Source organism: Canis lupus, chromosome 27 (assembly GCF_011100685.1).
Source record: "Canis lupus familiaris isolate Mischka breed German Shepherd chromosome 27, alternate assembly UU_Cfam_GSD_1.0, whole genome shotgun sequence".
NCBI classification, from domain to species: domain Eukaryota; kingdom Metazoa; phylum Chordata; class Mammalia; order Carnivora; family Canidae; genus Canis; species Canis lupus.
The window spans coordinates 25,583,348-25,608,320 of NC_049248.1; the positions used below are offsets into that span (position 1 = coordinate 25,583,348).

General features: G+C 35.9%; 1 protein-coding gene across 2 annotated transcripts in view; it reads right to left on the reverse strand.

Moving 5' to 3' along the window:
- ITPR2 (inositol 1,4,5-trisphosphate receptor type 2) overlaps positions 1–24,973 on the reverse strand; it is a 472,751-nt gene that overhangs the window by 311,499 nt on the left and 136,279 nt on the right. For both annotated transcript variants that reach the window (XM_038577122.1, XM_038577123.1), the window contains exons 14-21: positions 17,327–17,468; positions 15,120–15,281; positions 12,225–12,397; positions 10,761–10,880; positions 10,459–10,644; positions 9,077–9,328; positions 8,364–8,508; positions 6,599–6,749 (exon numbers count right to left, since the gene is read on the reverse strand). In XM_038577122.1, the coding sequence (XP_038433050.1) occupies positions 6,599–6,749; positions 8,364–8,508; positions 9,077–9,328; positions 10,459–10,644; positions 10,761–10,880; positions 12,225–12,397; positions 15,120–15,281; positions 17,327–17,468 (1,331 nt within the window). The remainder of the gene's footprint in view (positions 1–6,598; positions 6,750–8,363; positions 8,509–9,076; positions 9,329–10,458; positions 10,645–10,760; positions 10,881–12,224; positions 12,398–15,119; positions 15,282–17,326; positions 17,469–24,973) is intronic.

Sequence of the window (24,973 nt, forward strand, 5' to 3'; positions counted from 1 at the left end):
ATTCTGTATGTTGGTAAATTGAACACCAATAAAAAATAAATTTATTAAAAAAAAACTCCCTAAATTAGAGAGTGCTGCTTCCTGCTTGGTCTTCAATTGATACACCACTGGAGTAGCATTCTCCATAGATCTCCATATCATCATGACTTTCCAGAAGCTCTGGATAACTAAGGCACCTTAACAGGCCCTAAACAGGGATGGCAAATGATATTAATCATTGGATGAAGAACATTAAATTTACATTATATGGCTCAATATTGGTAGCAACATATATACCCAAGCTTTCTATACTGTAAAACTGTTATTTTATCTCCAGATTTTGCTGATAAGTACAGATCTGATCAATTCAGCTTTCTGTCATCATCATTCCTCAAAAAATTTGATGACTAGATAAAGAAAAAAGTATATACATATATATTAGCTCACTGGACTGATAAATAATCAAGTGGTACAAACAATAGGAAGACCAATTTCTTATGCTTTAACTCATAGCAATGCTGTTAACTTACTAGGGCATCTTAGGCAAGTTAATCTCCCTGACTATGCTTTTCCATATTTGTACTTGAAGATAAAAGTTTCTAAAAAGTTAACAATGCAAATTAACATTAAACAAATGTTGAACATTAATAAAAGCAAAAATGATTCCTCGGGAAAGATTTCTAGAGGTGAGTACAAGGAAGAAAGCCCAGCATAACATCTCTCAGAAGTATCAGCTGTAATTCAATTATAATTGTTACTAAATCATGCTTAACAACAAACCATCTTTTCTCACAGTTTGTATTATGTACCCAATCATAGGAATGTGTAAAAAAATAATTTTCTCCCTGATTTGCAGACATCAAGAGAAGAGATCTTAAAACTATGGTCCTTAATTCAAATTAATTTCAACACACCAAAACCAGGATAACAGAATTCTGGGGTATTTACTAGTAAGAGAATAAGCACATTCTTTCAGATTCCAAAAATCTAGCCAAAACCCACAAACCCCATTCTACCAATTAGGAAAATGTATTTCCCCAAATCAAGAGACAGTGTTCTACTTGACATACCTGTCTCAAAAGGAAGAAACCTCTGAGTCTCGGTTCATGCAGTGCATATATAGATACTTCTCATCGATAAAACATAAGGTTTCTTAGAGAATTATAATTGGCTCATAAAAACTATTATGAATCTATTTTAATACTGGAGTAAAATTGTGGTGTTCTATATTTTAATAATGTAAATTTAATAGTGCCATTTTTAAGCACAAATCATACTATGCAGGAGGTAATCCATGTAAAATCACTTAGCACGTAGGGTAATTCAATGAATATTAGTTACCTAGGAAATATATTCATATAAGCCTACAAACAATTAAAATTATCTAGCATTACTTTTTTACTTGGCTTCCAAGATCTCACATTGTCCTGGAGTTCTTTCTCACTGGCCACTCTTATCTGATGGCTCAATATTGGAGGGTCCCAAGATTCAATCTTCAGACCTCATTTCTTCCTCATCAACGATCACTCCCTAAGTGATCTTATTCAGTCTGAGATTTTGAATGTTTTCTATGCACTGATTCTGACATTATTTTTTCTACCCTGACATTACCCTAAAGCTTCATTCGTATATCCAACTGTTGACATAACATCTCCACTTGGATGCCCAATAGGTATTTAAACCCAATGTTCCCAAATAGAAATCCTGATTTGCCCTCCAACACCCTCATCCACCAGTCCTTCCTACCCAGATAATAGTACCATATTCACTTGAATGTTAATTCAAACCTAGGAATAATCTCTGCCTCTCCACCTTCTCATTTCACATTCAAGCCCTATCAGTTAAGACTATAAAATTTTCAATTCACCCACTTCTCTCCTACTCTTAAAACTATTCTCCTGGTTCATCACCATCACTCAATTCCCCAACAGCCTCCTAACTATGGTCTTCAACCACTATGCCCATATCAGTATTCTCCGTTCTCTACTCATCAGCCAAAATTATCGGATCCTATCAATCCTTTCTCAAATCCTTCCAAAAGTTGCCCATCAAACTCAGAACAAAATTCAAATTCACAGGTCTGCACGGCTCTACAATCTAGGATTCTCCAACCTTCTCTCCTACTATTCTCCCCGCCCTCACTTTACCCCAGCCAAAATGGCCTTCCTGCTACTCCTCTCACTTGTCAAGCTTATTCAGCCTCAGGGCTGGCTTTCCTTGACAGATGTAGGTCTCTGCTCAAATGTCAGAGGTCGTTCAGTCCATTCTGTCCTCCCCACTTACTCTACCACTCTCCATATTGTCCTACTTTATTTTTCTACATAGCATCATCTGATGTTATAGTGTAGACTCATTTGTTTATTCTCTGTCTCCCCAGGTAGGGAGAAGGGAGGAATTCTATCTCTGTATTAATTGTCTGTCCTCATTGTGGCTAAGGAGTTTATCTTCTTTATTTCCAGTGAGTAGCACAGTGTCTGGCATGCAATAGTAACTCAATAAATTCTTGTTGAAAAAATTAATTAATGGTTCTTAAATTGCTGAAAGGATGATTAAAATATCAGAGATGAATGGATTCCATGAGAAAATATGAAAATCATGAATAATCTATAAAGAACTTATTAAACTCAACACCAAAGAAACAAACAATCCAATCATGAAATGGGCAAAAGACATGAACAGAAATCTCACAGAGGAAGACATAGACATGGCCAACACGCACATGAGAAAATGCTCTTTTCACTTCACTTGCCATCAGGGAAATACAAATCAAAACCACAATGAGATACCACCTCCCACCAGTGAGAATGGGGAAAATTCACAAGGCAGGAAACCACAAATGTTGGAGAGGATGCAGAGAAAAGGGAACCCTCTTGCACTGTTGGTGGGAATGTGAACTGGTGCAGCCACTCTGGAAAACTGTGTGGAGGTTCCTCAAAGAGTTAAAAATAGACCTGCCCTAAAAATAGACCCAGCAATTGCACTGCTGGGGATTCACCCCAAAGATACAGATGCAATGAAACGCCGGGAAACCTGCACCCCGATGTCTATAGCAGCAATGTCCACAATAGCCAAACTGTGGCAGGAGCCTCAGTGTCCATCGAAAGATGAATGGATAAAGAAGATGTGGTTTATGTATACAATGGAATATTCCTCAGCTATTAGAAATGACAAATACCCACCATTTGCTTCAACATGGATGGAACTGGAGGGTATTATGCTGAGTGAAGTAAGTCAATCAGAGAAGGACAAACATTATATGTTCTCATTCATTTGGGGAATATAAATAATAGTGAAAGGGAATAGAAGGGAAGGGGGAAGAAATGGGTAGGAAATATCAGAAAGGGAGACAGAACATGAAGACTCCTAACTCTGGGAAATGAACTAGGGGTGGTGGAAGGGGAGGAGGGCGGAGGGTGGGGGTGAATGGGTGATAGACACTGAGGGCGGCACTTGACGGGATGAGCACTGGGTGTTATTCTGTATGTTGGCAAATTGAACACCAATAAAAAATAAATTTATTATTTAAAAAAAAAGAAAATCATGAATAACTTAAAAGCATAAAAAGTATGTCTCACAGGGTAGATATAGACATGACAAGGAGAGTACACACAAGATATGTGCAAATTTTGAGAGGAAAATAATACTTTTCTTTAGGTAAAAGTCTGAAAGCAGACTGTGAGTACTGAGCCCAATAGTCAAGATCAATTTCTAACTTTTAAAGAATGGTTTAATTCAGAATAAACTGGAGATTATAAAATACCCTCTGGGACTGTTAAGAGGAGCCTCTCATTGGTGGGATTCAGAAAACAGAAATAGGATAGACAACCAGCATATCCCTGCTCTTTGATTTACCGTTGCTGTTCTTGGCTCTTCCTTTGCTTTCATTCAGATATTGTTCATAGACATTTACTTTTATAAAATTCTAATTTCATATAAAAGTTGCAGAAGAGTACAGAATGCTTATATATCTTTTCATTTTTTTCTCCACTTTCTTTTATAGAGCCTCCCCCTACACATCACAACTCTATCTGAATATACACTACATATTATATATTTATCATGCTATGTCTTAGAGATCACCATTCCAGACAATTTCACCATGGAGAATTTAAGTTATCTTTTATTTATAGAATGTTTTCTTGGATTGTAATTTTAAAATTAGTTCTGTTCCATTGTTTTCTTCTTCAGAGGAATTCCAATTATTCATTATTCACATTCTTCTTTGCCTTTCTTCTATTTCAACCACTTTCTCTCTTTTTACTTTTTTCTTCATATTACTAACAATTCTCATCATTGTTTTCCTGCCTTTTTTCAATGGTGCATTTTATACTTTCATTCAAATCTATTCTTTTGATAACATAATTTAGTCTGTATATCTAAAAAGAATAAAGTCTACCATTTTATTCTATGTCTCCTGATTCCAATAAACCTTCATTTCATCTCTTCTAGGTTTTTTTGGTCCACTTATAACCTTAGTTTTTTGATCTATGATTCAAAGTGTTTTTCATATCCCAATGTTTGTTTAAAGATGTTTAATTCACTCTAGAGTCTCATGTTACAATTTACTTCTCTTTACTTCTCTTCTTTACTTTGGTGGTTGTTTTTCAAAGAATTTCTACCAGCTGAAATTTTTTGATTCTCCATTCTATTTTGATCTTACAGTAGCTTCTTTTTTTAAAAAGATTTTATTTATTTATCCATGAGAGACACACAGAGAGGCAGAGACACAGGCAGAGGGAGAAGCAGGCTCCATGCAGGGAGCCCGACGTGGGACTCGATCCTGGGACTCCAGGATCACGCCCTGGGCTGAAGGTAGGCACTAAACCTCTGAGCCACCGGGGTTGCCCTTACAGTAGCTTCATATGTAAGAGAACCAATTTCATATCTGCATTTCTTGGACAAAGTTGACAATATGAGCTGGTTTACATATTCTTTAGTTCAAGAATACTCTCTCCTGTCAGAGTGGCAAAGTACGATTTCTTTAAAGTTTGGCTCTTGAAGAGCAGCAATGGAAAGGAGTTACACACATTTCCTGCAATTTTGTTTTGTTTTGTTTTGTTTTGATCTTGTGGTACTCAGGACTTTGTCCCCTGGCTTCTTTTTCCCTTCACCAAAAAGATTCCAAAGGGTGACTTTACCTCATCTCTAGGGATGAACATTAACCCTCTTCATCTCTAGAAATACTGCTTTTCCACAGCTGCTACCCCTGTACTGTTAAGCCCTTTCCTCTTTACTCAGAGCTCTTATCTACCCAGATTCTCTGTCAGTTTTTTCACAATTAGCATAGACTTTCTTTCTGAGGGTGATTTGCATACAATCCCTTCTTGTCTCTTCTGCACTGCTTTCCCAGAACCTTCTAATTGTCTACAAAGATTTGCAGTGAGAACTTGGGAGACAGCTCTACGGAAAACTGACACTACCTTTCTATTTACACCTGAAGTTTGTATTGTCCTCTGTCTTCTAGTTCTGCTGAAGGGGAGGGATTTATGTCATAAAATTTGCTTCTTATTGATCTCTCCAGATTTTTGGAAAATGTAGAAATTATCGAGATTTAGGCAGCAGAAATGAATTACTTCAGCTATCTGGAAGTTCCTCATTTATAACTCTGAACCAGATACTTCTTCCTGAAGTCTGAAATTACATTTCTGGTTTTGCTTTTTTTTTTTAAGATTTTATTTATTCATGACAGAGAGAGAGAGAGAGATAGAGAGAGAGAGGCAGAGACATAGGCAGAGGGAGAAGCAGGATCCATACAGGGAGCCTGACATGGGACTCAATCCCAGGTCTCCAGGATCACACCCCAGGCTGAAGGCAGCGCTAAACCACTGGGCCACTGGAGCTGCCCAGTTTTACTTTTTTAATCCTGTAGTAGACACTGCAGTGGACACACGGTGCTCTACCCAGGTCCCCCTTCAGAGTTCAGGCACCTATTCTCCCAGTTGGGAGCATCATGTTGCTGATCTCTCACTATGCCTCTCATTAAGAGTGACCCTGACCAAAGGGAACTGTCTTACCTAAGGTTACACTCCCCACTCCATGACAAAGTCATCAATCAGTGGTTGGCTGATGTAAGAATACAAAACTCAGCCCCTTTGCCTTAATTTATGCCAACTGTAAAAAGCCACCCCGCTCTAGATTTCCTTATATGAACATCTGGTGTCTCAGTTCTAACTGTAGTATGGATCAGTTTCTCCATCTGCCCAGCCCTACCTTTCTCACTTCCTTACAGTTGCATATCCTGAACACATTCTTCAATATACTCCCTGCAAACGATTCTCTACCTCTCACTGTTTGTATGCATCCAACCTAAGACAATCACCATCAAAAAAATTTTTATTGCATTATGAGATAGTCCTATTGTAAGTACCTTGAATAAACTGTATACATTCATTCAATTCTCATGAGGAAGCTGTGAGGAAGCTACTATTATTATCATCTTCATATTTCAGATAAGAAAAAAGTATGTTTATAAATCTAGCCTATTATCACTTAACCCTATCATAGGATCACTTTTCATTTGTACACATTCATTAGCAGGTACATTTAACAACCACTTCTCTGTAGATTTGTTTTTAATCTCACTTCCAAAAAGATTATAACTTTTCTCAAAAATTCTTACCTCCATCTTGAAATTTGCTTAATCTCTCAAAATACGAAGACATGGGGGCCTGTACGATATCTAGGATAGCCAGAAGTGTTCTTGTTAGTCTCAACAATTCACTGAAACTATAAAATCCAAAGTATATAAGATTCCGAGCCAAGTGGACCACCTTAATTAAAAAAAAAGGGAGGGGGGATAAGAAAAGAAAAAATAACATTAGAAACTGAAATTAATATTGATTTTTTTTAAGTAGGTTCCATGCCCAGCACAGAGCCCCGTGCAGAGCTTGAACTCATGACCCTGAGGTCAAGACCTGAGCTAAGATCACGATTCAAGCTGAAATCAAGAGTCGGATGCTTAACTGACTGAGCCACCCAGGCATACCTGAAATTAACATTGATTGTTTTTATATTATCTAAATTAGTGCAGGTATTTCTAAACTTTTTAATTCTTTAATGCCTAGGAATTAAAATGTCTGCAAAAGCAGCCACTGAACTTTGATTTATTCAAGTTCATAATTAAATCCATTTAAGGCCAGTTTGTCATCTCTATCAAAAGCCCAGATGACAAGATTGGTGTCTGGTGAACAGTCAACAAGGAAGCCAAAAAGAAGATTTCAGGTGTATCAAGGTGTTTAAAGAAATCTACATTAGAATGATTTACTTAACTAAACATTAACTTACTTAAATCAGTAGGATATCACTTAATAAATGGTTACATTAATGAATTATGTTAATAAATGTATATTATCCCCAAATTTGTCCAGAAATAATTTGTTCCCTATGCTGTTTTGTGGTTTTCTGGACACTATGAAACATCCTAGGTATGACAGCTAGCTTCCAACATGGTCCCCAAAGTATGGTATCTTTTCACACTGCACCAAGGATGGTCTGTGTGATGAACAGAACACAGCTGAAGTGATAGCATACCACTTCCAAGATTAGCTTAGAGAAGACGACAACTTCCATCTTGGGTTCTCTCTCACTTTCTCTCTCTCTAATGGCTTGCTCTGGGTACCATAAGGACACAGGCAGTCTATGGAAAGGCCCACATGGAAAAAAGATGAAGCCTCTGGTCAACAGCCAGTAAGGAAGTATGGCCACCAAGAAACACATGAGTGAGCAAGCTTAGCAGGTCATCTAGCTAGAGGTAACTGCAACCCCAGTCAACAGCTTCATTACACTTTCATGAGAGTCCCTGAGCCAGAATGATACATTTTCAGATTTCTGACCCATTGAAACTGTAAAATAATAAATGCTTCTTGCTTGAACTAAGTTTGGGAGTAATATGTTATACATCAGTGGATACCTAATACACCAGGTATCAAGTAATGGCATCTCTTCTCTAGTTTTGTCATTATATCCCCTAAATGATATTAAAACCGAAGGCATTTCATTCAGTTTAATGAGGCTACTAACAATTTCACTTACACAGAGATGGGGGGGAAGATGTATCCAAACAAATTACAATGTATGCAAACTGTCTTTTGTTCATGAAATGCAATAAAGCTTACACAGATAAATGAAATTACCCCAAATCCACGAAAACAATAGGTAACAAATAATTATAAATAAAATATTTTGTTTTGGACATCAGGTCTAATTAAAACATCAAATCTATCTTTTAATCAATGCCAGAGGGAATCATACATTCATCAACTAAACTATCCAATTACCAAAACATCCTAAATATTAGACTGAAAAAAAACTTTGGTGCTCAATATATCTAATTTTTGACAGGGAAAACTGAATAACCTCACAAATGAGTTGTTTGTATGAAATACCTCAAATGTCAGTTTGTTTTTTTCTTTATCCCCAAAAGGAAAGGGCTGATTTACAACTTCTTTCAAGTATTCTTCAACAAATTCCATTGTCAGTGCAAATTTCCTCTTCATATCATTTCTGGAAGAGTCTGTTATAGAATCATATCTGGAAAGATAGAAAGAATATGAAGCTAAGTTGATTGGAATCATTCAAAAATAGGAAAATATATATACTTTAACCTCCCAGCTTCTTAGGTTTAGGTAACTTAGTTAACCCTTCTAGATGTTTTTAAGAAGCACTTAAAAATTGTTATTCCTATCATAAATACGATTTCCATTTATTGGTTTCCAGAATGATGTTTCTATTTTTAAGAGTTGTCATTTTACTCTCCAAAAAGCATATCTTATTTGTATTTGAAAGACCAACAACCTGGATGGGGGGATGAGTTAAATAGGTGATAGGGAGTAATGGGTGCACTTGTGATGAGCACCAGGTGAAGTATGGAAGTGTTGAATCACTATACTGTACACCTGAAACTAATATAACACTGTATATTAACTAACTGGAATTAATACTTTAAAAAATAATTTAAATGCTAAAAAAAAATAAAGGCTAACAACCTGAGTTTGAACACAGAAATGACCTTCCATATATTTCATTTCAAAATTGAAGACATTTGATTTTGAGTTCATCTACTGAATTTAAAGTGTTCAAGAAATGTTTCTAAACATACTCATGAATTGTGATCTTTGTAGGGATTTCGGTCCAGAGCCTGGCATAGCGGACAGGCACCACAGACTCCTGAGGATCCCGGTCAACATGCATGTGGAGCATGAGGCGGCAAAAAGATGCTCGGAGGTCAAATGGCAGGCTCTCATCCGACACACACCGCAGGATCAAATCAACAGAGAGCTGTGTAGAAATCTGATTTATGGCCAGATATTGGCGATCCAAGCACATCCTTGCAAAGAGATTTAGCTGGTACCTTAAAAATATGAAACATATTACATTATTTGTCTTCTCTTGATAAAGTTCTTAAACAGCACAATATCAATCAGTATCTACTATTTACTTTTATAGGACACCAATATTTCCAAGTGTTTGTGACACTGGAGTCAAATTTTTGGGGTAGTAAGTTAAGATCAAATAACAAATACATGAAATTGTCTCTATGTCCATTCAAGTTGCAATTCTCTTACTTGTTCCACCAACATGTGTCTGGTGGCAAGTGTCATTATGCTCTCTGTTTTTTGTCTCCTAGGATTACAAATACACTAAGCCTGAGGGCCATGGATGAAAGATCCCATGAAACCATCTCCTTCCTGCCCATTCCTACCGAGCTCCAGCTCTAACATCTAGCTAGTCTAACTTTAGATCCACACAGTTCCAAAACCAAATGTGACCCACCCAAATAGCATCAGTTACACTTGGATTCATCAGCCTCTGAGATTAAGGATTAGCCTTGGCTTTGTTGCAATACCTCTAGAAACCAGGAAACATGGGGGATGCTCCGCCTTTCTCAGATTCCTGTCATTTGAGCCCAACTGTTTCCATGGGCATCTGCTAAAGGTTTCGATACCTTAAGCTCAAATACACCAGCTAGATCATTGTTCCCAACATACTGACCACCAGCAACTTCCATGGCAACCTCTGCTGCCATGTGCCACCTTTCATAACTATAGATACCAGCTTTTCTCCAGTCTGAGCTGTCCACATATTCATAAGCTCTCTACATTCCTGCTGGCTTACTTTCTCCAAGTTTGCCTCTGAAGCTGGATCAGCACACCCAGCTCAGTTCCATCCCTCAAGTCCAACACCACAGTCCCAATATGTCTCCCATCTGTACCCACACCAATCAATAACAGAAAAAAAAAAAAAAACTCTCTGCTGCACATCAATTTCAAATTAGTGAAAAATCAGAAAATTGCAAGTTGTGTAGGTGGCAAACACAGATGTCCACTTTTATTTTGAATATTTTAAATAATATTAAATATTTCAGCTACCTTAGTTTTGACATGACTTTTAAAATTTCCTCTTCATAGATACCTGACTTTTAGAGGTTTCAGAGAATATTCTCTCAATGAATATGTAACATTGACAATTATGATTCTTTACCTATAATAGGTAAGAACTTCCAAATCAGCTTTTGTGCCTTCTTTTGCTTCTTGAGCAAGGTGCCTTATTGCTTTGCCATGAGGTTCCTTGTTGCTATCAATCCAGTAGAGCCAAACTTCTTCATCATCAATGTCATCTGAAAGGATGGAGCTCTCCATAGGGTTGTCTACTTGCATCGAGACCAGCCTTGAAATAAATTATACATACAAAAATCTATAAAGAGGCTAACTCACAAATATGACAGGAACTATGGTGTTTAAAAATAATGAACAGAAAAAGATTCCTCCCCTATCTGGGCTTACTTAGTTTGAATGAGAATGTCCGCATTGCCTGGGCTCAACATAAATTTACAGATGAGTTCTTGAGTTACAGGTATAGCAGTGGTATTGGACACACACAGATCTGATAAATAATCCAAAAACCTAGCAAGAGAAAAAAAATAATAAATTGAATGCTAGGAAAAGGCATTTCACAGAATATCACAATAAAAATATTTGGGGATATAATGAAAGTAACTTTTTAGATCTATTTTTAATACCCCCTTACAATAGCTTTTAATATGTTGCTTATCTACTTCATCATTAGAAACAAATTAAACATCCAATTATTTGTGTTTAATACAAATTTTCTCTCAAAAAAGGATATGTTTGTTTCTATTTATTTGGTGATATTCCTCCCATAGCACTGTGACTTATTATGTTTAGAAAATCATTTATCTGCCCTAAAAAGAGACTATTCAAGAACTGGATAACAAAACAAAAGCAGATGAAAGCTAATGCTGTACTGAGTAAAATACGAAAACAGCACACAGTTACTGAAAGTGAGCATGGCCTAGTTGAGTCAAAGACCCATTTCTACCTTCTAACATTTATTTGCTGTGCTAATTAGTAAAGAAAACTGTCAGTCTGATTGACATTTCTGCATTCATTTCTCCCAGATACAGTAGCATGGTACAATAAAAAGTAAATTAGATGGAATACTCCAATCATAAGGAATATTACCATAATGTTAGTAATAGGTAATTATGGTTTTATGGTAATATTCCTTACTACTAGGGTTTTCTTGGACAAGTTGATATCTAGGCTTCTGTTTTCTGTTCTCTAAAATGTGGATAATAATTTATAATAATATAATATATTAGTAATTATAATATACAACCAGCATATCTCATGGCAATGTACAAAGATTTAAATGAGACAATGTACATGAATATATTTTTAAAAACTAGAAGTACTATAAAAACATACATGATTAGAATGAAAGTTACTTATATTTAAATATGTCTATAAAATGTTTTAATTTCCTATGAGGTAATAACTGTATGATACATAATTATTATAACAGCAAACCCAACATAGTTTTGTCCATGCAAGTTAGTGATGTGAAAGAATTTTGACTTTTAAGAGGTGCTTGGGTGGCTCACTCAGTTAAAAGTATGTCTCTTGACTTGGGCTCAGGTCATGATCTTAGGGTCCTGGGATCAAGCCCTGCATTGGGCTCCCTGCTCAGCAGGGAGTCTGCTTGAGGATTCTCTCTCTCCTTCTCCTTCTTCCCCTTCCCCCCCCTCATATGGTCTCTCTCTCCTCTCTCTCTCTCTGCGTCTCTGTCAAATAAATAAATGAATCTTTTCAAAAAAATAATTTCAACTTTTAAAACATTCTAAAAATAAAGGAAAAGGCTTTTTTTGCAAAACAAACAAACAAAAAAACACAAAAAATAAAGCACAATTCCCACTAGTAAAGAATACTACATGAACCACTTCAAACCTTGGCTCACGATTTCTCCTGAGTAAACTGACAAATGTTTCTATTTCTTTTGCTGTGATATGTTTCTCTAGTAGTTTTCTGTTGTTGTGCAACAAAGCTGTGATGGTATCTTCTGCCAAAATATCATAGCCAATCTGGGACTGCATGACACAGAAATTCTTAGCAATATATTCCTGCAAAGAAGAAAGACTGTCAGAATGCGCTGCCAAACAGCTTAGAAATAACAGGTTCTATTAGAGTCAGCAACATTGATTAATTTATTCATAACAGAAAACTCAAATGCATTATCAAAAGAAAGGCAATAATCCTTCAAAAAATATGGCTTTTTGAGAAAGGAAACTAAAACATATGAGCATATGCCTAATTTAAATTATAATAGAAAATCATATACCTAGATATATTTAATGTGAGTGCTTATACTCTGAAAGCATAAACAGGAAGAACAAAAATAAACCTAGTTAAAACAACAATTTCTTTTGACATGGTAAATTTTACCAGCCTAAAAGAGGCCCTTCTTCTAACTCTTACTGAAAGTCATAACCACTGATTTTATCGTAATTACAGAAAGAAAATGGCTCTGATATTTTGTTCATGGCATGAGATCTATACTTGTTACATGGAGATCCCAGGCGGACTTGCAGTGATTTCTTTTTTGTACATATTCCAATTAAATCTTCTTAAAATAATAAAATTCCATACCACTTTTTATTTTAAAAGGCTATTAAACAAAATAATATGATTAATCAATTACTTTATTGACCAGATCATTCATCCTGTAAATATTTTTTTCTTTTTTTTCCATCCTGTAAATATTTCTTGAAAGCTTACTACATTCCAGGCTGTTTGAAAAACTAGGCATATGCGGCAAACAGGATAGGTGAATTCTCATGGATCTCACATCCCAGTGTGAAAAAAGGCAGTAAGCCAGATAATAAATATGGTCCTTTTATATGTTAATAAGTGAAGTGAAACAAAGGGATCTGGAAAAGTGGCAACTTCAGATGGGAGAGAAGCTAAAGAAGTGATACCTGAGCTGGGATGTAAAAGATGGGAATGAGCAAAAGGAGGCAGCCATGGGGAGAGAAACCATCTAGGTAGGTAGTGGAATCACGCTCTTTATATTCCATAAACAAAGGTGGCCACTGTAGCTACAGGGTAGCAAGTAAGGAGATAACAAGAGTTGAAGTTGGAGAGGTAGGTCCTTGAGAGCCAGGGCAAAGGACAAAAATGCTATTCTAAGAGCAAGAAAAAGCCATTGAGAGTTTCAATCATGCATTATTTAATCTGTTCCTCAGTCTTCACACTGACTCTCCTATATTTCAAAACACTACTGCTCATGTCCCACATTCTGCATGCAAGCAAGTATCCCACACAACCATAGATAGACCTGCTAAACTTAACTAACCCCTTCCATAATCCATAGTTCTCACTTCAACTTTGCGGGGATTCTCCTTGAGAACGTATCTCTGGTTCTATGAGGGGCAAATTTATTGATTACAAAGTGTTTTTGCTTAGACAAAATTTACTGGAATTTAGTTACTCCCTGAAAATGATACAGATTGCACAAATTTAATTATATTCTAAGCAGCAATTTTGTGGCCTTTCAAAATGATAGCTTACATTGGGTAGCCAGATAAGTAAAGTAAATGTCTTCTGTTAGTATATCATTTTAAAGACATGTATTGATTTATATACTTTTATGACTATTATAATCATACCTAGTATAAGGCAAGCCTCCAAGAAGTTTGATAAATAGATCAAGATGCTGATAAAAAAATCAAATCAGCTGACCTGCCTCACCAGCCCTCTCTCACACTAAACTAATCCACAAAAGTAACCGAAGCCATACTCTACTCTCAAACTGGCTAAGAGAAACAGAAGATGCTGATTTAGGAAACGATCATTAATTATAAACAATTTCATATTAAAGAAACACATCGATTAAACACTTTGCAAAATACTGTGCATTTTTTTAAATTTTTATTTATTTATGATAGTCACACAGAAAGAGAGAGAGAGAGAGAGAGAGAGAGGCAGAGACATAGGCAGAGGGAGAAGCAGGCTCCATGCACCGGGAGCCCGACGTGGGATTCGATCCCGGGTCTCCAGGATCGCGCCCTTGGCCAAAGGCAGGCGCTAAACCACTGCACCACCCAGGGATCCCCAATACTGTGCATTTTTAAGATAAAAATGAAACTTAAAAGAAATAAATTTCACTTGCCATTGGCAACTTTTAACTATAGCCCTAGGTTCCCTGTCCTCACAGTTAGGATTATCTTGGAACAAAAGTGCCCTTTGTAGCAGCCATCATTCTCTCTTCATAGACCCTTCTTCACTGAAATACCTGTTCCCATATAGATTATGAAAATGAGTCTCATTCTCCTCAAATGCTTCCTTCTCTAAGCTCCCTTCCTGGGCTCCCCTAGTCACACTGAGCTCTCTGTCTTCTGAATTCCCATAATCCTGTCTTTTCTCTCTCATGTCCCCTCTTTGTCTCTCCCTTATATTCCAGATGTACCTGCCCTATCTTTGCCACCAGACAAGGAACTTTTTGGCCTACAAGTAATGATAGGAAACCTCACATGTTCCTAGAAACATCAAGAAATGTCTCCCTCTTCTTTACATAACACATCCAGTGGGCCTCCTGCCTAGCAAAAGCTAATACCATTTAACAAAGACCTCAGACATCTTCCCCCAAAGATTCTGATTGCACACAGAAGAATAAATACATATGTCAGTACAGAAATACTTACAGGTCATTTTTGTGGCCAACATAAAACATTTCACTGCAGAGTGGAAATTCCCATTCCTATTTTATGTAATTTAGAACAGTAACCAAAGAACCTGAGCCATACTTTAAATGTACTTTAAAAGATGGGCGGGCTACACTCCAACCTGATTTTTCCGGTAGTCTTGCTGTGAATGTCTCAGCACACGGTAACACAGCCTCAGCATATACTTGTAAGGAGCATATCTTTGGTCCCCCAGATCTTCAAGTCTCAGCATTGAGCCTTCTCCTGCCTTCTCCTTAAAGGGTGCTTTAAGAATTCCAAATACCTATCAGTAAAAAACAACAATAACCCATTCTGATGAATGGAGGTATATGTTTTACAAATAAGGACATTGACTCAAGAACACTTTTGTAATATTTGAATAGAATTCATATGAAGGATGAAAAAAGATTTAGAATACAGAACCAGCATATTAAGAAACAGAAAAAAATACCATTTAAAGGATTCTCTAAATTGACAAAAACATTTAAATAAAACATTTTATTTTGTTTAGAAATTATATTTTATTAAAATAAGAATATAAAGACGTCGGGTTGTACCAAATTACAAGAACATACTCAAATGAACTAAAAATAATTTCATTTCTGTAAGCTTTATAATTATTTCTACGGTGTTCTATAACTCTCCAAAATAATATAAAGAAAACATTTACTGTTCATCTGAAATTGACATCAGAAAATTACCTCCAAATACTGCTTCTAAACATCCTTTGGAAAGAGTTCATTTATTGTTCTTGGTACATAAAGATGTCGCCAAATCAATGAATGTATCAGTATTCAAATAAATAAGGTGCCACACGGGCAACTGGTGGTACCCAAGGACTCACATTACACCAAGGTTAGCAGCTGGGAAATATTTAAAAAGCATTGAGGAATATAACTCTTTTAGGCAGCAGGACAGCAGGTAAGGTCACCTCGAGCTAAGCTGGTAGATGAGTAAATTGTTTATGAAAGAGCACCTATACAAGGGCATGAGTATTACTACAAGAAAGCAAAATAGAAAAGAATCGTCTTTTGTAGTTTATGAAATACAATAAATTAAAGTTACTTCAATAATTTTATATTCACTAAACCTTGAATTTTATATTTAAAATACTGAAATAAAAGATTAGACATATGTTGGTTGAAATAATATTAATAAATCATTCAAGGTCCTAAAAGTCCTTGAAATCAAATGTTTTATACAAAAGAATGCTAATGTCAGAAAAGCCTTTGTCTCATTAGATTTACAATCTTTATTTTTTTGAAAGAAGTGTTGATTTTATATTTTCAGACAATCAGCTAGAGAATATTAATTGGCGATATGTCTACTATTCTCCCTTCCTATCGCCACAACAGCATATATACTAATAACATGATTTTTTTTAATTTTTTAAGTGTCTTCTTTGAGCTCGCACTTAACTAATGAAGAGTACCATTACTTTGTAGCAATTAACCTGAATATGAAAACCACATAAAAGTAGGCATGCCCATTTGTGCATATTATCAGGAAGTGAATTAATTTACTGGTGTGTTATGAACAATTTCCGAAAGACATAGTACAGGTGCAGCTCTAGACTTGAAAAAACCTAGAATATTGTATAGAGCACTTGTGAGCTCATGAATAGACTTCTCTCCTTTCCTAAGGAAGGGAGGGGCAGAAGTAGGAAGTAGATGGAGATGGCACTTTCCAAGTTATCCTGGAACTTTTACTTAGAAAATTATTCCAACACCTTTTCTGGAGATAGTCTGACTCCATAGGTTTTGTGAGAGGTCTGTGGGAGGTTATCTCTAAGATGGCCCCAGTGATCCCTGCCTCCTAGAATTCACATCCTTATGCAATCCTGTCTCCTTGACTTTGGGCTGGATTTATCGACTCATTTCTAATAGAACACAGTAGAATAGTAGAATTGATGAGGTGTTACTTCTCAGATTAAGTTATTAAAGAGACTGTGCTTCCTTCCATCTAGGTGCCCTCCTTGTTCTCTCTTGGCCCGCTCATTTCTAAGGAAAGCAAGCTTCCAAATCTGGAGGCAGTCTTACCAGAGGCCTTCAGGGGAAGTGATTCTTCTGCCTTTTGAGACTGAGATGACCGCAGCCCCAGCCAGCACCTTGACTGCAGTCTTGTGAAAGGCCCTGAAGAAGAACCACCTCCCTTAAACCACTCCCAGATTCCTAATCTACAGAAACTGTGAGACTAGTATCTGTTGCTTTCAGCCACAAAGTCTTGGGGTAACTTGTTACACAACAATTGGTAACTAACACAAGAACTTTCCTGATGCTATAATTCAAGAACATTAAATATGCAAATTTATTATATGAAAACATTCACCTGTGCCAATATGTTTTGTTCCCTCATTAATTTTTGACGTTCTCGGTTTGGCTTAGTGATAACCACATCCAGAACTTCTTGTCCATTATTAAGTACATCAGCCACAAAGAAGATGAGATCTTCTAATAATTTGGTTACAAACCTATCATAAAATGAAAAGAAAATTTTACTCTAATTTTGGAAAATATTTTTCTAATAAACACTAAGGACTGAAACATTGGAACATTGAGAGTATTTTGTAATAAAAATTTTTGCATCACCAAAACATCTAATTCAGTTAACATTTACCTAAATCTTTACAAAGAACAAGCCTTCTCCAGCTTCTCCAGCCCCCACTCTTGCCTCCAATTCTAATCAAGTATTTGCAAAAGGCAATTATGAAATAAAACCACATGAGCCCCAACAGGAGATGAGTGGATAGGCTAATACCACAGATCCTTGCCTATGACTGACCAGCAAAGAAGAGTATTTCCGCTTAAGGGAGAATAGCTCAACTTCTAAATTTCTAAATTCAAATCATTTTTCTATGGACTCAAACTACACTTCCTACTCTTTACTACACCTCTACATCTCCAATGAACAGAATAAGGAAAATTTAAATGAAGTGTTAACAGATTCAGAACAAGCAATCAGCTGCTCTAAACTGTTCTTAAACTATTACCTGACCTATAAAAATCACAGCATTCTAAAATCATACACTAACGTTCACCTTTAACTCTACAATTTAGTTATCATGTTGTTACTTGGACTTCAATGGCATTTAGAACCTGAAGTATCTTGAAAACCCTTCCTCCCTTAGCTTTCTTCTTCCTCTTTCCTCTGCCTGCTTTTTATCATGTTCTACATGAATTTTTAAATTTAAGTTTTGAAAAATTTTGTCCAGCAAATACATATATATATTTATCCATACACCTCAGCATAATTATTAGCATGGTCAATTATGATCAGATCAATAAGAAAACTACAATATAGGAAATTCAACAAATCCAGAAAAGCGTAAAATGTATTCAGTTTGGAAACATCTTGATCTTGATCTCCAGATTTACCTCCTAAAAGAGAATGTACTTTCTTGGAGCCAAGTGGACATACTCTAATCCAGAATTTAGCCACCTACAGCCCAATCTCAGCATATTTCCAGGAATCAATTCCACTCCAACATTCCAGAGACTGTTTTCTTGGGGTGCCTATTTTAAATTTTAACCCAATCTGTCTCTTTTAGAAATGTGCCTATGCAGGATTCACTCACATAACCTTTGAGGGCAATTACAGAAATGTAAACTACAATTCATGTGCATTGAAATGTGGTGTGAATTTCTTTTGAAACTGTGGCCTAATGTCTTCCAAATCATTCCATTTTTCCTAAAAATAAAATTTATTTTGAACTCAGGGTACTTCAACAAATTGAAATTAAGTTGAACTTCAGTTAATATCTGTTCAATCTACAAGTCCAGTTTGAGCATAAATATGTTTTCTATTAAAATCATTAATATTCTTTTTCTCCTCTGTTTCAAGTTAAGTGTGTTCCAATGTTTAGACATGTAAGGAAGCAAAATTGTGGGACAAGTACAAATCACTCTGCTTCAAAGTCTTGCAAATGGCCTGAACTGGTGATAGTTAATGGAATGATGATCAAGAAAATTAAGTCTTAATCAAGGATCACTATACCTTAGCCCTGCTTGCATAGCCTGCCTTCTCTGATGATTGGGCAATGGAAGGCCAGAAAACCAGGCTTATCTTTGGATCTCTGAAACTGTTGAAACCCTTTTCCCCCTCTTTCCACCTCAAGCAGTGACAAAGCAACTGAGTTTTTTCAGTTTAGATCAAATTCCAATTCTATACTTAGAAGTGGTTTAAGCCCACTTATTCACTCAATCGTATTAATTTGCTTGAACTAAAAACATTTTGCCAGAGACTTTGTCAGATGGAGCAATGATAAATAAAATTTTATATACATATATAAAGATATACCTAAAAATTATATATATACATATATATGTGTATATATGTGTGTGTGTGTGTGTGTGTGTGTGTATATATATATATATATATATATATATATATATAAATATAAAGATACACCTAAAAAATAAAAAGCTTTGTGGATTAGGAACAAAATAAGAAAAACACAGTGATAAGCAGGGTTATTGTTCAATCCTTGCAAGATAACTGGGACTGAAACATATGGTAGGTCTTCACTTCCTTACCTCACTGAAGATATTAAAGCAGGAATTTTCTACCTCTTAAAAGAACCTTAAAACTTTGGTGGCCCTTCTTCAGCTCTGGTGATGTGGTGGTAGGAGGAAACAGAGGAAATTCACGACAGGACTGGATCCAGCCACCTGTGATCTCAACAGCTGAAGCCTCAAATTAGAAGATGGACTTTTAGTCCTCAATTTCAGATCTGGCTTGGAACTAGCTGAGATGTGCCAAGTGGAGGCAACGACAAAAGTGAGAGAGGAGATAAGCAAATGTAGAGAAAGGGATAGCAAAATCCACCAACGTAAGAAGAATCTTATTCAAATTTCAAAGCACACAAGGGAAATGGACTTGAAGCCAGACGCATTATATGTAAAAATCAAGAGGCCAGGGCACCTTGTGATTTTGGATCAGGTCAGATGGAGTCCCATGGACTCTACACTCAGCAGGGAGTCTGCCTGAAGTTTCTCTCCCTCTGTCCCTTCCCTCATTTAGGATCTCTCTCGCACACACTCTCAAATAAATAAATAAATCGTTTTTTAAAAAATCAAGAGACTAAGTCAATACCAACAAAATGCAAGTAACAGGAAAATTTCAAAATCACTTTTAAATCAGTTTTTTCAACCAATAAAGAGATAAAGAAAGCAATTATATACAAAAAAGACAAATATATCTTAAAAAAGCAGATACGAATGAAGAACACGTGGATACACAAAAGAATCAAAAGAAATCTGAGAAATAAAATTAAAATCACTTAAATAAAAGTCTAATTAATGAAGGTAAATCATTCTGCACACATTCTAAAAAGTAGAGTGATTTATAAGACAGTATCAAAAAAAATCAATCCAGAAAGCAGCACAGAGAGATTTAAAAAGAAAAATTATAGATAGTTAAGAGATAAAAAGGATGAATTAAGAGGACCCAACATACATTTAATAGGAGGTCTGAGAGAGAAGAAAAGGAAAAGATAAAGTAGCATTTGAAAGAAAATGGCTGAAAACTGCATAATTAAAGAAAACATAAGTATACAGAGTAAAAGCATATCTTAAACATTAGGTAGGGAAAAACAAGAATTAAACTTCCTTAATTTAAAAAAAAAAATTTAATGAGCTCATAGATACAGAGAACAGGTTGGTAGTTGCCAGAGATGAAGAGTAGGGGGTGGATGAAATGGGTGAAGAAGGTCAAAAGGTATAAACTTCTGATTATAAAATAATTAAGTCCTGGGGGTGTAACATACAGCATAGCAGCAATACTTAATAATATTGTATCTTATATTTGAAAGTTGCTATGAGAATAAATCTTTAAAGCTCTCATACGAAAAAAATATTTTGTAAGTCTGTATGGTGACAGATGTTAACTAAACTTATTGTAGTGATCATTTCACAATATCCACAAATATCAAATAATTATATTGAACACCTGAAACTAATATTGCCAACTGTACCTCAATTTTTAAATATGCATTAAAAAATTTCTTTGTAAACGCATCAGTGTATAACTTCAGGACATAAAAGACAAAGAAAAAATGTACAAAAATTACCAAAAAAGTAAAGAAAAAAGGCCAATAAAGTAAAAATTGTATGAGCAAAAGACTTCTTAATGGAAACAAAATATGTCTGAAAATAATTACATTCTAATTTTAAAATATAGAAGAAAAATAACTGTCAAAACTAACATTCTACACATAATTAAAGTAGTATTTAAGAGTGACAGTAAAATAAATGATTTTCATATATTTAAAAATTCAGAAGATTTATAACCCATAGGCCTTCACTAAATGGCTTAAAGAATAAATTTTAGCAAAAAGAAAAGTGAACCCAGAGAGAAGATGTGAAAAGCAAGAAATAAAAGCAAGCAGAAGAGATAAAATAGAATGAGAAATACAATCCATAGAAAAAAAATTTTAGAAATAAAAATTTTTAATAAAAACGTGGTATATCATAATTTGTAGGACACATCTACTCCTTTGTAGATGTCAACTATTATAAAATAAAAATTTTAAATGAAAACAAAAAACACAGAACTATATAGGCATCTTTCCAAGAAAGATGAGAGGAAGAAAATCAGCATAATTAAACCATTCTGAGGTACTTTACTCCCAAGAGCAGAAGAAAGAAATATTTAATAGCTTCAAAGTTTGTAGGAAAGAATATGCAGTTAAAATGTATGGCAAGGGATGCCTGGGTACTCAGTGGTTGAGTGTCTACCTTTGGCTCAGGTTGTGATCCTGGGGTCGAGTCCTGCATCCAGCTCCCTGCAGGGAACCTACTTCTCCCTCTGCCTATGTCTCTGCCTCTCTTTCTGTGTCTGTCATGAATAAATAAATAAATCTTTTTAAAAATGTATGACAAGAATTTATGGGCAATTGCTAAAGAATAGCAGCATGACCCAAAGCTTTTAAACCAGTAGAGGAAAAGGAACAACAGAGAGAAAATATAAACTTTATCAAACTAACAGAAAGCAAGAAAGCAGAAGGAAAAGAAAAAAGCTAAAGAAAAAAATTAGAATAAATCCAAACAAACAAAAAGAATAAATCCAAACATACTATTTCTTAAATACAAAATAATTTAAAGACTATCAGATTCCACTTTTATTTATCTGTTTATTTATTGTCTTGAGGTCTTTTATATTTTATATACCTATCATCCCGTGAATTCATAGGGAATGAGTTCCAGCAGCTCAGGCTCCTTCCCATCGGTTCTCATAAAGTGTGTGCCTTTCTCTTTGGCTTCCTTCTTTTTCTGATCATTTTCCTTCCCCTCTGCAGGAAGCTATCTCTATTGTTTGTGTACTTAATACTCAATACATACATTAATCCTCTTGGCAAGAATCTTGCCCTTGTTTGTCCACGACAATGCCAACAGCATACTGGGTAACATGTAGACTCTTCCAGTTTTGCCATGGTAACCATGGTAATGTGTGTGAGGTGCCTCTTTCTGAACAGTGTCCATTCCCTTGATGTTCACAATATCATTTTTCTTGTACATTCACATGTATGTGGCCAAGGAACAGCTCCATGTCTTCCTAAAGGTCTAGAGAATATAGTGGGTGCTCCTACTCCTTCCATTTGTGTTGGTCATTTTGGTGAGTTACTGGAAGATGGGGGCTCCAGATGGAGGATATCAAATTAGGTGAGAAGTTAAAATGGTGGAATAGTAGGGGGACCCTAAGCTTGTCTTATCCCTCAAACACAGCTAGGTAAGTTTCAAATCATTCTGAACACCCAAGAAATCGACCTGAGGACTGAGAGAACAAACTGCACAACTAGAGGGAGAAAAGGATCAGATTAGATTTTTAAAATCTAGCTCCCTGGGGGTGCATGGGTGGTTCATTCAGCTGAGTGTCTGACTCCTGATTTCTGCTCAGGTCGTGATCTCAGAGTAGTAAGATCGAGCCCCACATTGGACTCTGCAGTCGGTGGGGAGTCTAACTGAGATTCTCTCTCTCTCCATCTCCCACTACCCCTCCATCCCCAAGTAAAATAAATAAATCTTTTTAAAAATATTAAGAAATAAAAAATAAAATCTAGCTCTCTGCTGCTTACAGGAGACATTACTAAAACAAAATGACCAGAAAATCTGAGATAAACATATTCAAAAAGAGGCATTAGACAAACACTAAAGATAGCTAGTGCAGCAGTAGTATCATCAGACAAATAAAATTTAAGGAAAGGTGACATTGCTAAAAGAAGATATTAATTTTGAATTACAAGGATTTCTGATCTGAAAAAAACAAACAAACAAGGATATCTGATCTGGTGATTCCATGTGGGATGACCACTATCCTAGATCCTGAGTTTCTATAGTGGGGAATTAGAACCAACCTCAAACCAGTAAACTGCATGAAGACATGGCCATACTCTGTGCTGTTCACGATCACATTATCAGCATGTGTGCATGCTGCATGGCCCAATGCCTGGCATATACCAGGAATTCAATAAACATAAATTAATTATATCTCTGAACTATAAATGCTGCTGAGGAGCTCATCTTTTTCTGTACCCTCAGAAGTAAAACATAGTGCAGAAATTCTGGTTTATTGATGTGTCCCTTCTTCAAGCCCTGAACACCATTTTACCCCCTGTCCATCCTCCCTCCTCTCCCACTCCCAATGTGTTCCCAATACTCTCTATTTTGTTGGTGTGACTATGCACAATAAGATCAGAAAATTCCACTGAAAAATATCTGAGGTTGAGGATCTTGCAGCCTAGCATAGGAGCTTGCACCTCCAGGGGCCATTTCTGGGGCAAGTAAAGGGGGAGCCTGAGAGAGAATTCAAACAACCCAGGCATTTGGAGCTAGATCTGCAATATTCTAACACCTTCCCTCTGACCTTGTCTCATTCTTTCTGGTTTTGAGTAAAAGAAGATCTAATAATAACTTCATTCTCCAGAGGGGGAAAAAGTCAGTTGTGAGGTATTTTCAGAAAGAATTTTATATTGAATTCTAAAACAGAGAAAATAATATAAATGCATTCAACTATGCCAATAAGTTCCACTGTACTGACAGGCAGCTTTGAACAAATTTTGATGGGAGATGACTTTTCTAAAATTACTAAATTAAGATCAATAATTGCAACTTCATATTTCTCAGGCATATTTCTCTTTGCTCTGATATTTCTCACTCTGAAACATGGGTAAGAAGCAGGGAAAATAAAAAATAATAAAATAAAATTAAATTAAATTAAATTAAATTAAATAAGAAGCAGGGAAAATAAAAATGCATGATCTCTGGTCATTCCTGGTCCAGTACCGTCCTTCGAGCATCATGAGAGGTCAAGATTCTCTCCGGCAGAAACTAAAAAGCAACTTGCTCAGGATTACAACCAGCAATGGGGGAGGGCTTATATCTGTTCTTGTCCTTTCTTCAAGAAACACCTCACTGCTAGCAAGGGAGACTTTTTAAGTGAGGTGAGTAAATTTCTGTGCATATGTGAGAGTGACAGAGATAAAGAAATGGATTCACCAAAAGGAAGCACTGATAGACAAATAACAGGCAGATAAAAAGTGCTATCTGCACAAGCGGATTCCATCACATATCCTGATCTTGCGTGGATATTTAATTATCTGTAGTCCAGAAGAGTAGGGCAGTTGTTTCAGCTTCTGGCCTTTATTTTCTCCAAGAAGGTTCAAGGTACAATTGGATAGACAATAGTTATTTTCAAAGCCATGTTATTAGGGAAAAAAACAGGTAAGAACAGAAAGGAAGATGAGAAACAGCTATCCCATTTGTTTGCATATTCATGATGTTTTTCTACTGATAGGAGTGGAAAGAAGCAAGTTGGATTTTTGTTCCTTTGTTTTATAAGATATACAGCTAAAAGTTCAGAAAACATAAATGTTTAGTTACAGAATATTTCTAAGATGACCCCATAAAGCCACCACCCAGACCAGAAAATGGAACGCTGTAGGAGCCTCTGTGAATGCCTTCCCTCTAAGGGGAACACCAT